Source organism: Cryptosporidium hominis (assembly GCF_000006425.1).
Source record: "Cryptosporidium hominis TU502 chromosome 6 CHRO016148, whole genome shotgun sequence".
In the NCBI taxonomy this organism is placed as follows: Eukaryota; Apicomplexa; class Conoidasida; order Eucoccidiorida; family Cryptosporidiidae; genus Cryptosporidium; species Cryptosporidium hominis.
The window spans coordinates 1-14666 of NW_667297.1; the positions used below are offsets into that span (position 1 = coordinate 1).

A 14666-nucleotide genomic window follows, 5' to 3' on the forward strand; every position below is an offset into this window, starting at 1 on the left:
AATTTTGGAGATCAAACGAGAGAGTTTCAAGTCAATGAACTTAATTACATTAGAGATATTACTGGAAATACTTTAATTATTCCAATAAAGAAGAATCAAAAGAACTTATTAAAAACTAATTCACTAATAAAAAGCTTGAGTAATATTATTAATCCAGATGTGAAAATATATACAAGTGGTTTAGACTTTAAGGTTTCAACAATCATAAAAAATATTTCCAAAATCTTAAATATTCCACATTTGGAAATTGAATGTTGGGTTCTACAAGAAAAAAATGACTTAGTTGATTATTTATTGGATAAACCAGGATATTGGTTCATTGATACTTCAATCATTCATTTAATCAGTAGTAATTCCAAGTATATCATTAATTTATATAGCCAAAATTACTATTTGGACAATAACATTGACGTAATACTTTTAACCACATTTGGCAAGGTTGAAGTTATCTCTGAATATAACAATGACATAAATTTGAACCAGTTTTATTATTCATTAAAATATTTTCTAAGTGGTAAATCATTTCCAGTTAAACAAAGCCCAACAAAAACTCATATTATACAAGAAAAGAAGATAAATTGTAATTATAGACAAATTATTAGATTATTGAACAGGCCAATTTCTGAAATTAATGAAAACTTATTTAGAGATATTGGTAATATGGGCCAAATCTCTGGAAAGGATGATTCATTGATTGGAAGCAGTTATATTAAACTGGTTGATATTAGAGAGTTATATTGTAAACAAAAGATGAATAAGAATAGTGGAAAACTTAAAAGTTTTAATGATGAGAAATGGGACATTAGAAAACCAGAAATACTTTCCAAGGAATGGTATAATATCGACTTGCTTGAGTTAAGTATCGATGAAATTAAAGAAATTGCAGAATTTTTAATCTATTACAGATTTAGAGAAGTAATACGTGATAAAGATGATTATGATGATGATGTTTTGTCTTGGCAAATAAACAACAGAAAAATTAAAAACTTTGTTTCAGAGTTAATAAAATATTACCATGAAGAAAATCCTTTTCATAATTTTCATCATGCTGTAAGTATTTCCATCACACTAAACAATTGGCTAGACAAACCTTCTGTGAGACATTATGTAAATTCCTTAGAAGCTTATTGTCTAATCATTTCATCTCTTTCACATGATTTGGATCATCCAGGATTAACTAATGATATGATTAAGGAGTTGAACATTGTCTCAAGAAAAGTATTGCAAGAATTTACAACAGAAGAACAGTTTTTTGAAATTTTACAAAACAATACTCTCTCAACACTAAACATATATAATAATTTTTCAGTATTGGAAAATCATCATTCTTCTCTCTTATTTGTAATATTAAATGATGAAGCTTCCAATATTATGCCTCCAACTACTTCCAAATGTTATTCAGAATTACATAAAATGATGATTAATTCAATACTATTTACTGATATGTTCCAACACAAATATTTGAGAGACTTAGTTTTAAACTTTAATAAAAACTATTCCTCAAATTCGAGGAGTATTGAAGTTGAAGCACAAAAGAAGAAGTTGTATTTATCAATTTTACTACACTCTGTTGATATTTCAAATCCATTAATGAATACTAATATATATCTAAAATGGTCAAGACTAGTTTATGAAGAATTAGAAAACCAAAAGAAACTAAAACTAATGTTAAATATTTCACTAAATGACACAACTGACACGTATGATTATACTAAATTGCAAACCAGCTTTATTAGCTCAATCTGTATTCCTTATTTTCAAGCATTACTAAAATTTGACCCAGAAATAGTTCAAGAATGCATTCAAAACTTATACTTTAACAATGAGTATTTTGCAAAAACTAGTCAGAAAAACAAGAACAAATAAATGAAAGAGTAAAAATATGATCATTTTCAAAATTTTATTCATTTATTTAATTGAATGCATGCATGCAATTATTTATTGAACTCCACGTGTGGCGCCAAAATTGGGTGCATGTAATTAGTTATAAAGAATGAAAAGTGGGTATATAAATAAATACACCCTGTTAAAAGTTGACTATTTGATTTTTCTTTTAACAAGGTTATTTATATTATAATAGGGGAATATTTTTGTCAGTAAATTTACAATGGTAAGTACCTAATACTTGGAAAGAAATTTTGTAATCAAGACGTATAATAAGAAAAAAAGTATTAATAATAGTTTTAATAAAAAGGCAATTATTAAAGCCAAAATAAGAGTTTATAAAGCCATTTATATTGGATTCAAATATAATATTAAGTTTAAATGCAAGGTTTAAGAACAATAATATTGGAATACTTAAGTTAAAAGTAAATATTTCTTTACAGTTTTTAAGACTTGAGTTAATCTTTTAATTGCTATTAGATTGGTAATTAGATTTAACTTAAGAGATGTCCAGTGAAAACGTAAAGACTGATAGTTTAAATCTAGGAAAGTCTATTCTATCACCGCAAAATCGTAATAGAACTTTATTATTGAAGAAAAATGTTCAAGATGAAGAGGTCGAGGGGAGTGGTGCAGAAGAAATTTCTCCAATTATTAAGGTAACTCCAGCAAAATCTACAAGTAAGATACAAACAACCCCAAAAAAAGGAGATAGTCCCGGGAAAAGTATGGTTAAAGGTGAAACCACGAAGTCTGGAATAAAAAAAGAACCTTCATTGGGAAAGAAGACAATTGTGGATATTACTAGCTCTGGGTTGCTTGGACTTTCAGGAAAGTTAAGAGAGAAGAAACAATCAGTTCCATTCAACTTGTTGAAAGGAACAACAAATCTAGAAGCTGGAAAGTCTGATGTAAACAAAAGTATCAAACCTCCAAACTCGCAAGGATCTGTATTACCTTTGACGAAAAATGCACAAAACTCTGCGAAAATTCTAAATATGGTGAATAAGATTAATGCTGCAAAGGATTTAAGTCCTAATATTGTAGATTTTGATCCATTTAAGTCCAAGCTTGTAAAGACTAGTAAAAATAACATAAATAATAGGTCTCATTTGTTTGGCCACGAGCCAGCAACCTATACCACAAATCCTCTCATAATTGAGGATTTGATTGATGAGCTGGAGGAGAAAGCCAAGAACTATTTTATTATGTTTTCAAAGGAGCGAAAAGAAAGAGAAAAATTGGAAAGGCAGTGTTATTGGATGCAGGAAGAAAATAAAACTTTACAAAATACTTTAAAGAATCAAATGACTACAATTCAAGGGCTTCAAAACAAAATTATTGACTTGAGAGGAAATCCAAATGTTATAACAGAAACTATTGAAAGAATAGATATGCTTTATACTCAATTAGATACTTTAATTCAAGCTTTTGCTGGTATATGTAGTTATATTACATTCAATGAGCCAACTGACAGACGTGAGATTATTGAGCTGGTTCTAGAGTATCTACATCCATGTAGGGGACTTGATTTGAGACTCAATTCATTATATGGATCAATTTATTACTTTAAGCTTGGAATTATCAAAGATTTACCTCCTCCTATACAACCACCAGAAAAGATTCCAGGATATGATGTTTGGCAGCCACCTCCACCACAAAAAGTTGATCAGAAGGATTCTGATAATTCAAGGCTTCAACCACATATGCAACAAGGTAATTCTTTATCAAAAGTTGCTGATGATTATATGAATGATGGACCAAAAGAAGGGGCTGCAAAGGCTTCTATATCTGATAAAATTAACAAAGATGAACAATCAATTCCAAAGATTTCAACACCTGTTGCATCAACCAAGCAGTCAGTTGTACCAACAAGCTCATCACAATTGACTGGAGATATTAATGTACCTTTATCAGGTTTTGAAATAAAGATTAAGTCAGTCCAAGGAATTGAACCAATTGGGGATGGTAAAGGTAAACTATCTTTTGTGGCTAGAATTGATAACGAGTCCTCAACTCAGTGTAAGAATAATCCAAAGAGAAGGTCATCTGAACATGAATACAAAGTTAATCATGCTAACAATAAAGGGTCAATTGAAAAGGAGATGATTCTAGAAATAGATACTTTACCTCCTAAATCTCCAGGATTAATACCTAGATTTACTATTGATATGTGGGATTCATCAATAACTTCCGGTCCAATTGGCCATGCTTCAAAGACATTTATTGATCCATACACATTACTTCCAGAACAACCATGGGATGTAATGAAGGAAGATGGTGATAAGCCTTTAGCTACTTTGATAATTACAGTGGCTCCAAAACCAGGAAACTCAATGCTTCCAGCTGGTCGCTTTATAGTTGCTAAGGAATCAAAGAATAAACAAGACCCAACAGCTAAGAAGGAGAGTAAGTTATCTAGACTAAGCTTCAGAGGAGATAAGGAGAGCAAAGGATTAGATAAGATTAACTCAATGCTTAGACCAGCATTGAATATTGGAAAGAGGGCAAAGAGTACTGTTAATTTGGACGATAAGGATGAGAAGAATGAAAAACTGAAAGAAGGCACAGACTTAACAAAGTCAGTTGTAAAACCATTATCTATTAAGGAATCAACTTCCGTTCCTCCTCCAGCTCCACCAGCTCCACCAGCTCCACCAGCTCCACCAGCTCCATCAGCTCCACCAGCTCCTCCATCTCCACCTACTTTAAGCAAATCGGAAGCTCAAGAGAGCCCAAGCGTATTGAAATCATCACAAATAACAGTCAAAGAACCATCCAAAGCATCAGAAGGTGATACTAACATATTGAAGAAATCCATGATAAATCAGCAACCTCCAAAGGAAGATTTGAAGTCTTCTGTTAAGGCTCCTCCAGTCCCAAAATCGGGCCCAGGTAATGAGAAGACTGAAGAGGAAAAATTAAAGAGCTCAGAGCCAATCATAAAAGAAAATGTAACAAAATCTAATTTGTTAGCTCCAAAGTCGGATTTAATAAAATCTGATGCACTAAAGAAATCAACAGAATTAGGAAAAAGTCAAGTAGACTCAAAGTCTATGACTATTAAGAAGATGGGATCTGGAGAATTGGACTTAGGCAAAAAATCAATTTCAGCTCCAAAAACTGATGTAAAATCTTCAACATCAGAAAATACTGTATCTAAAGAAATCAGTGCTCCAATACCAATTAAGATTGTTCCAAAGATTATTCCAAAACCTGCTATTACTAAGGAACAACCCACAAACAATGCTCCGAAAGCCGTACAGGTTAATAACTTAGCTCCAGGAAAAGTAAAACAAATTACTCCTCCTACAATTATTAAAAAGATTGACGTTAAACCAGCTGTTATTAAACCAAAGATAGCTACAGCAGCTCCTGTAATTAATATTAAGAAACCTGGAAGTCCTGTCCAAATCAAGCCTAAAGGAATCGAACTAGGAAAACCTGCTGTTACAATTACTCCCAAATTTGCTGCAAGTCCTCCAAAGCCTGCCTCTGGAGCAGCAGCAGGAGGGGCTGCATCAGCTCAACCAAAAGAAGATTTGAAGATTTTAGTAACCAAAGGAGTAGCAAATATATCTCCAAAAATTGTACCCAAAGTTAAGATCACGCCAAAAGTAAAAATGTAAATAATAATTACTTGTTAGCTAAAATATTAAAGAACAAACATATAATATTCTGAAGTCTAAGGTATATAATTATAGAAATGTTCATTTTCTGAATCAATCTCTATCAAATCTCTTTGTATTAAAGAATTCAAAATCTTCAAGATCTCTCCGTTGATTATCTTATTGTTCTGATGAATACTGTCAACGTTATCATCTTTATTTAAAGAAAACTCCTTCATTACTACTTGTACTAAATTAAGAAGTGATGACTTTTGTTTATGTTTTAAGAATTTCATTATTATGGCCTCTATACGGTACTTATTATTTTTAAACAAAGAAATGTAGTTATTACTCTTTAAGCTATCATAATCAAAGCTATATTGCTCTTCTCTTCCAATACATCCTTTCTCGTTTCTACTCATATTCTCATCCAAATAATCCTTTTCATTATAAATATAGTCCAAACAAAAGTCTGAACTAAAGTCTATTGTATTCAAACCTGAAGTATAGTTCATCAAATATTCCTTTGATTGATCAAACTCTCCAGATCCTACATAATTTTTTATTATTGTATCAAAATCTATATTATACCCAATCTTTACATTATCTTTATTTTCCTCATGTAACATTAGAAGTGGCGGTAACTCCAATTCTTTTTCTTCTGCCACTTCTTCAATTTCTCCTTCCAATCTCACTCGAGCCACCAAAAGTCTAATTGGATCAAATAGTCTACCAATATTGTCTTTAAGGGCTAAATATTGTTCTCTTCTTAATTCCACAAACATTTTCTCTTCATTAAAACATAATAATAATATTCCTTGCTGTAAAGTTAAAATCATCCTCAGACGTTGGCGCCCTAATGCATGCATGCAATAATCCATTATACAAGTACCCAAAAAATAAGACCAAGTCAAAGTTCTGGAGTAAATTTTAGTATAAAATTGTTGGTAAAGTTTCATTTCATTGTGGATATGTTGAATATCTATATTGCCATTGTACTTGGAAAACAATTCACACTCCAAAAAATTTAATGGTAAACAACTCTCTTCATTTATAATACCGGTATTTTTGGCGCCATCTTCTCCATTTTTATAATTTCTTAATGGCCAGTTTGTTGAAGATAACACAATTAAAGAAAATGGAACTTCATATTTGATGTTTTTAAGAACAATTTCCTTCTCAAGCTCCTCGCTTTCTTGAGATTTTTGGATTTCAGAAGGAACACCACTAGAAATTATAAAATCACCAACCTCGTCATTTTCAACCAATCCTACATTATCCAAGGATGAACTCTCATACTTCATTTTAAGATCTTCTGATTTAAGCCAAAAGTGGATCTCTTCGCAAATTGTTGTAGATAAAGTCTTTGTAATTCTCTTTTTTCTGTGAGAAAAACTACCAAATTCGATTTTAAGATTCTCATCTTTTCTTAAACAAGAAGATTCTGAATTAGCATCTTCAACAATCTTAACGCTTGGCGCCATTTGGTGCCCAATAGACTCCAATAGATAGAATTTAAAGATGGACTGACTGGCAAACCAGTCCTTAATTACAAAGTTTGATTTACTAATAAAAGTATAACCACATTCAGTGTAAAGTAATTTCATCAGATAAATCTCATAAATATCAACCTTGTTCATTAACATCTCTATATTACTTCCCAAAGCTGATGATGAACTCCAGCCAAGGTAATACTTGAGGATTTCTCCTTGATTACTTCCAAAACCAATTCTGTTGTTTGTAAAATAGTAAACTATTCTTTGAGATAATAGCTGATGATAGTATTTCTGGAAATAATCCTTATAGTTACTGCATTTAAATAAATAAATAATGCTCTCAAAGTATTCTCTAGTCTTAATATCACTACCATTACTGGTTCCCTCTAGAGAATTCCCACTAGAGGAATTATTGACATTCCAACAAATTATGTCCAAATTAGCTCTAGAAAGTCTTTTTTGGGTACCACCAGATCTTAAATCTACATTTTCCCCTTTATGGAAGTTATAGCTTCTAACCAATATGTGGTGAATTAATATTGAAAATCCTCTCATTATCTCTTTGGCTAAGGTATCGTCACAATTCAAGATCTGTACCCAGGCCTCATTTATACACAAATTACGAATTTTCTCATCCTCAATAAAAGATCTCTTCCAGATCCTCTCAATCTTTAAATAAAACTCCAACAACCCTTTTATATTCTGCAAATAAGTCTCGAATATAGAGTTTGTCTTTCTGTGATCCTTCATTTCACTTGGAACTAAAAATCGATATTTGGGTAGTTGCTTAACTAAATCGAGACCTTGTTCAATTATACATTTCTCTAGCTCTTTTCTAAATAGTTGTTCTTTGTTCTTTCTTTTGAATACATTGAAAAGGAATGTCAAGATCTCAAATTCTTCATTTGAAACAAGTAACGTAAGGCAGCTAAGTCCTTGATTACTTTTGGAGTAGTGATGAATGATATCATCAGAAATCAAAACGTCTAAAATGTTCAGCTCCACGTTAAAGACAAATAAATCCCAGCTAGTTTCATCATCTTCGTTATATTGATCAAAGCCGGATATATCTGTTGGAGAAGTGTCTCTAAATGCATTCAATGGGATCTTCTGATCTTGGTGGATCAGAGATAAAAGAGAGGTATTAAGCTTTGAACTTGAGCTTCCAAAATTACTGGTATAAAGCAAATCTCTATTATTATAAGTAACTAAAAGACTTCTCTCCAATTCCAAAGCTTCTCTCACAAAGTTGACAAAATCCTTAAAGCCTAAAGACTTCTTTTCTTCAAATATCTTCAAGTAATACCTTCTCAGAATCTCCAAGTAAAGTTTCTTCAGGTCTTGGTTTATAATTTGTAGTTCAATAAACATTTCAAAGATCTTTTTGAGCATAAAAAAAGGCTTTTCATATTTTCCTTCAACTGCTTCCTTTAATCTCTCAGTAACAGAAATTTGATTAGAGTAACTGAAGTCTCTAATTTCATTTATAGATATAAAAACCGATAGTAATAATCCCACTAATGAAATGGGCACTGATCCTATCATATAGGAATGATTAGTTGCAGGATGTATAGAAAGAATGATGGACTTTAGAAAAGAGTTGGCATTTTGAATAAAGCCAAGATACTCATTCTCCTTATTAGAAGCACTTATAGTTGCTCTATAACGCTTGTACATGCAGTCAAAAGTCAAATACACGTTACATATGATTTGAGTGGATCTCTTATGATGGCACCAAAACCTTGTGAACACATTCAAATAGTCACTTATTATTCCATTTTGGATTAACATCCTGAAGTCTTCTAGAGAAAACAAAGTATTATATATGAAGTCAGAGAGCTCTAGACCTGTATTATCTTTTTGAATCTTATTCTGAATGGTTGTAACCAATTCGTGTTGTTGGATTGTTTGGATATTACTAGTCCAAAGATCGAAATAATTCTTTTTAAAGGTATCATAAAGAAATTGGTATTGCCCATGGTTACAAAGATGAGTGATTAAACGACGAGTTCTTTCTAAATTGACTCTCTTAGAATCACAATCTCTACTTAGCTTCATCCTCTTAAAGGTATTGATTTTGCAAGACAAAGTTTCGTCATCATGATTGATTTCATATAGTTTCGCCAAAAAGAATTCTATTTCATTTTCAAATTCCTCCACCCCCCTCTGTATAGTGCCTGGATTTTCTAAATGCATTGAATTTCAGTAATATGGCCAATTTTGAAAGAAAAAACCTCAAAAAATCCCAGTACAGATCGATTCCCTTGAACAGCTTGAATTTTAGAAGTTATAAAGCATATCCATCCTTATCAAGCTACTGAGGTTTCCAGTTTTTACAGAAATGCAGTTTTCTGTCAAGAAATGAAAATTCTGATAAAATTTTTTGAACACGTGTAATTAAAAAAATGACAATGTCAGGCGCCAAAGTTTCCCCACATAATAAAAAAAAAGTAATGCAGAAACAAAAAAAAAGGAAAAAAAGAAAAGGATTACGAATATTAATAATAAAAGTGAAGGAGAAGATATTAAAATGCGGACGGGGTAGTTTTTAGATAGGAAATCAAGGAATCTAGTAGTTTCTATTAGCTTTAATACATTGAAGAAGAGTAATAGCCAAGATTCCCGGATTAGATAGTAAGAAATCCCAGAGAAGGAATAAAGTAGAATTGAAAATTAGCCAAGAAAAAAGAACTGAATACTGAAATAAGTACATTTAAGAGAAGGACAAAAAGAATTCTTTGTGAAGATGGAGCAACTGGAGGTAGTAATAAAGAATAATACTCGACTAACTTTTTTCAGGTATATACAAATACTTGATAAAGGATAATGGATTTACCATCCAGTAGAAAGGATTAGCTCAGGGATGATGACGTCATTTGTGTGTTCAAGTGCAACTTATCAAAGTATTTTTGGGTGCAACGTTGTATATTCTGTTATAGTGAACGGGTTGGAGTATTTCTTTATTTATAAGTATGAGTCCCGTATAATAGGAGATTGTGAGGCTAATGCTTGGACTGGGGTGATTGAAGGAGATGACAAGTTTGTAGGATTTACAAGCAAGGCTGATGGAAACAGGAGTGAGATCTTTTACTTGGATAATACGAACGGATTGCAACGATCTTGTAAGAGATTAATGACTCATATTAATATTAGAGAGACTGAATTTGGTAACAAGTTATTGGATAGACTGGACTCAAAGGATTATAGAGAAAAGCATTCCAATCAGTATAGCTTTGACTTGAATAAGAGGTTGAATTCGAATTATTACGAGTGGGTGAAGAGATTAAGAACATTTCCTCGGTCTCTTTACATTAGAATTGTGAACTTGACAGATTTTGATTTAACTTTACAGCTCCCTGCAGCAAGTAAGAGCGATAGCGAAAAGTTCAAGAATAGGAGTTTGGGAAATTCGACCATTTCATCAGCAGTTACTCCCAGTATGCATGTAGAAAGTCACAATGAAAATTTAATAACAAGAGGCCCATATTCTCCTTATTCTATGGAGAACTTAGTTTCGGGAGGACAGTGGATAGAATTTCCTCCAGAAAAGATTTATGCAAATAGCATAGTGGAGTTTGGTGCCAGTTGTGAATCTCTTTTTTCGGCAGATTTCAAGGCAAGTATTGTTTATAGAGTTTCTGGATATGCTGGTAAGGTTTTGTTTGGATGGGATTTCCCTGCTGGATTTACCCCAAGTCTCTCGTGTAAAGGTTTTCATGATCTTCATAATTTATCAATATCATCACACTATGAGAATTTTAACGATGGGAATATATTATTTCATATAATAGATGAATCAAAACCTCCAAAGATACGTTTAATGTCAGTTAAGGCCATTTTCTCAGAGAATTTTTTGAGTATAATTTCTGAAAACAGCACTAGCGAGGAAAAGCTAAACTTGAATGAGAATATTTTGGACCAAATTTTTGGCAAGAATAATGATACTTTGACAGGGAAAAGTGGTTTGAATCTGGAAAGGAACTCCACAGTACAGAATGATGAAAAAAATATTGGTTCAAAAATATACAATAACCATGATTCTGGTTTATACAATGTTATTGGAAAGGATGAGGAGTTTACGGACGGGGACTTGGCCAGAGATATTTTGCCTTACTTTATTGAATACATTAAACCAGAAAGAGTAATACATTGCAAAGAAGGAAACATATTTCTTTATAATAGGATAGCTTTAGATAGTCCAAGAGTATTATTTTCTTCTCTTCTTGCAAGCAGCAACATAAATATGCATCAAAAGTATTGTGGGAACATAGATTCAATTTCTCTTTTTATTGAATGGTCAATTGGATGTGAAATATTTAGGAAAATTTGGGGTCCAGATGATAAACCAATTCTGGTATCAAGTAGTGCTGGAGGAATGAATGATTGGAATTCAATATTGAATTCCATATATTCTCGAATTTGCAGAAGAAACAGGTCAAAAGATAGAATTTACTTTTATGATGATGATGATGATGATGATAATGATAGACGAGAATCAATAGGAAAGAACACTTATTCAAGAAAATTGTCAAGCTGTCAGATGAACTGCTTCTTTCTGGAAGATGAGGCCGAAGTGAATGAAGAAGACCAATCTAATTTTGAAATTGCTTTAACTGTACAGCAACTACTCGCTCAGATACTTGCACCATACTTGGTTAAATATTTGAAATCTTCAACCATATCCAAAGGTGGAATGTCCTCCAATATTTCAAACTCCTCAAGATTTTCGAATGCTTCCACAGTTCTTCAAGGTCTTGTTGATAGTGACCATATATGGAAATATTCAAAGATTAGAAATATCAAAGGAGTTAATAATTTTGATGAGAGGGATAAGCAAGGTATTCTTGACTTTCAAGGAACCATAAGCTTTTTAATTTTACACTGGGATGACTTATTCTTTGAACTCTTTGAAAAGAAATTAAGCAAGCTATCTTCATATTTCAAACATCAATTCAATTCAGATACTCTTTTGTGCATTATTCAGAGAGTAAGTTTGCTTTGGGAAAATAAGGATTTTGAGTTTTTTGAAGATTCCAATTTTCTTCTAGAATTTATAGATGCTGCAGCAGTCATTTGCAGAATTATTGAGAATGATGAAAACAGCCACGCATTGAACTGCTTGATTAAGCTCCGTAATTCAATTAAAGTAAAGACTCCTTGATGAATTGTTAAATTACAATTCTATTCTTACATACTTTACCTCCAACAAACCTTTCCTTATAATTTAAATATATATTCTCTGTCATTAGTTTTTATTTTATAATTTATTTCTATATATTATTGTCCACATAATTATTTAAATTACGTGTTATATTCCTATACCGGTTATATCATCCACATGCACTTGCAAAAATTTGCATTGAAAGGAAAATGCATGTGCATGTAAGCGGAGTTTGAAAGTTAAAAAAAAAAAAAAAATAAGTAAAATTTAGGAATTAATAATGAATATAAATAAAGAAAGGTTAGTGACATTAAATTTTAATTAAAATAAAGTTGCCAGATAGAATAATAAATCAAATTAATTTTACTTGGGATTAATGGTACTTATTCTTTGCTTTTTGCTTTTGAGGAACTTGAATCTCCTATTAGAAATCGGAACAAACAGTTATAGAAGGATCAATAATGCAAATATTAAAGATGAAACAATAATAGAGAATATATTTAATCCATTTAAAACTATATTCTCTAATTAATTTATAAACTTACAGGTTCAGGGGTAAATACCCAATTAATGATTAATTTTCCAATTTTATAAATAATATAAATTGGGATTAGCAAAAAAATATACCAGAAATAGTTTGATACAACGGATAATATTGCAACCATAGAGTTTAAGATATATACATCTTGGTACATTGAATATCCAACTCCAACCTCTAAACGGGATTTAATACTGGAGTACGTAAAAAAGTAAATGGAAGAAATTATTGCAAATCCAATGCCTGATTTTCCAATCAGTTTTGATGGGGTATATAGTCCTTTAAAAATGAAATGAATTGAAATACAAGAAATCATTATATAAAGGTAAATTGATGTGTATTTGGCAGCTTCTTTAGCTATTCTTTTTGCTGATTGTCCTGCCATACTTCAACTTTGCAAAAGTAATTAAAATATAATATCAGATAAAAGAGAATAAGAGTTAATTTATAAGCAAGTATTGTAATAATATTTAAATTATTTATTACGAATATTATTGTTACAAATTTTGTTTTCAAAATTATTTAAAATAACTTTTGTTAAGATCCAAACTAAGCGCTGAAATATTTACATTGAAGTTTTTATATGAATTTTGGGATTAAAAATTAAATTTTTATTAAAAAAAATCAACAAAAAGTACACAACCTGCAGCTTTTGAATATGAGACTGGTCAGAGCAGTGAAACATATTGGCCAAAATGCAGAAAAGTTCAGGTTTGATCTGAGAGTTGAGAATCTTCATATTTTTCTACACGAACAGTGTGAAATTACTATTGATTGGATAAGAGGCCCAAAGAGGATTTCTGGAAAAGAAGCTGTATCATGCGTGAATGGAAGTATAATACATCCTTTCTACCAGCCAATGGTCTTGATTGCAACACTATTCCAAAAATCCTCTCAGAAACAAGGAAAAACTCAAGCAAATTCTGAAACATTCTTACCCAAGGATTCTAGACTTGTTATCTACGGTAAATTTAAAGATAATCCCCTGGTTTCATTGATTGGAGAGGTCCCTTTGGAGCTTTCAAGCTTTGCAAACAGCTATAGACTAGCAGGTTATGAAACTTCTGAGCCGGTAAAAGTTGAAATTCCATTAATTAAATGCTCAGACCCAAATTCATATATTGAGATTTATATCTCATGTTCTTCTTTAGGCCAAGTTTCTGAGGGATTTGATGATACAGCTTCTATGATGTCCGGATTTACCACAGTTTATAGCGAGATTTCTGACAATCCAATACAAAACTTAAATGAATTTAAAAATAACTTTGCAAGGGTTAATGAATTATCTTCTGTTCATAACGATGGAATTACTCAAAAAGAATTTCTTGGCAAACATTCTGATAAAAAAAAGGATAACAAATTATCATGTGAAAGCACATTAGGAATTCCAATGTTTTCAATCAAAGAAGATATTGAGGTTATTAATGAAACAGTTAGAGAGGCGGAAGAGTTAACCGAAACTGCTACTATTATTGATGTTGAAGTTAATAATGAAAAGTTGGAATCTCAGATCCATGAGATTCGTCAGGGTAAAGATGAATCAGAGACAAAAAATAATGGATTAAGCCAAATTAATAATTATGAGGGTAGTCAAAGAGTTACTCCAAGTTATTACCCAAATCCAATGATTAAGATACCAAACCAATCCATGGACAACTTTAAGGCATTTGATGTTGCTTCAGATCAGGGAATTGCAAAAGTTTCATCTCCTCAGTCATCAACATCTTATGAGATACTTACACAAAGGTTATACATGGAGCAGGAGGAAAATAAAAGAAGGATTCATGAATATAACATGGAGATTAACTCTTTAAAACAACAACTACAAATATATTCAGAGCAGGAAAAGAGTTGGAAGCAGAGGGAAGCAGATTTGATGAATGAAATCATGATTTTGAGGAATACTGAGGACTTGAGTGATAAGCCTGACAATAAAAATGGTATTGAAAACAATAAATGCACAAAGGTTGTAGGTTTGG

At 31.6% G+C, this 14666-nt stretch overlaps 6 protein-coding genes across 6 annotated transcripts; 4 read left to right on the forward strand and 2 right to left on the reverse strand.

The window, feature by feature from the left end:
• The first annotated feature begins 660 nt into the window (after window positions 1-660).
• Chro.60462 (phosphdiesterase) lies at window positions 661-1866 on the forward strand. Its single annotated transcript, XM_661596.1, has 1 exon — window positions 661-1866. One exon carries the CDS (start codon window positions 661-663, stop codon window positions 1864-1866), a length of 1206 nt encoding a protein of 401 aa, XP_666688.1.
• A 524-nt stretch (window positions 1867-2390) lies between these two features.
• Chro.60463 (hypothetical protein) lies at window positions 2391-5513 on the forward strand. The annotated part of the gene is made up of 1 exon (XM_661597.1): window positions 2391-5513. One exon carries the CDS (start codon window positions 2391-2393, stop codon window positions 5511-5513), a length of 3123 nt encoding a protein of 1040 aa, XP_666689.1.
• Window positions 5514-5569: 56 nt separating this feature from the next.
• Chro.60465 (multi-pass transmembrane protein) lies at window positions 5570-9184 on the reverse strand. Its single annotated transcript, XM_661598.1, has 1 exon — window positions 5570-9184. The coding sequence occupies one exon, from the start codon at window positions 9182-9184 to the stop codon at window positions 5570-5572; it is 3615 nt and encodes a 1204-aa protein (XP_666690.1).
• Window positions 9185-9851: 667 nt separating this feature from the next.
• Window positions 9852-12149, forward strand: Chro.60466 (hypothetical protein). Its single annotated transcript, XM_661599.1, has 1 exon — window positions 9852-12149. The coding sequence occupies one exon, from the start codon at window positions 9852-9854 to the stop codon at window positions 12147-12149; it is 2298 nt and encodes a 765-aa protein (XP_666691.1).
• Window positions 12150-12682: 533 nt separating this feature from the next.
• Window positions 12683-13072, reverse strand: Chro.60467 (multi-pass transmembrane protein). The annotated part of the gene is made up of 1 exon (XM_661600.1): window positions 12683-13072. One exon carries the CDS (start codon window positions 13070-13072, stop codon window positions 12683-12685), a length of 390 nt encoding a protein of 129 aa, XP_666692.1.
• Window positions 13073-13345: 273 nt separating this feature from the next.
• On the forward strand, window positions 13346-14666 carry Chro.60468 (hypothetical protein; the record flags this gene model as incomplete). The annotated part of the gene is made up of 1 exon (XM_661601.1): window positions 13346-14666. A coding segment is annotated over one exon (1321 nt), but the record flags the coding sequence as incomplete, so codon positions are not given.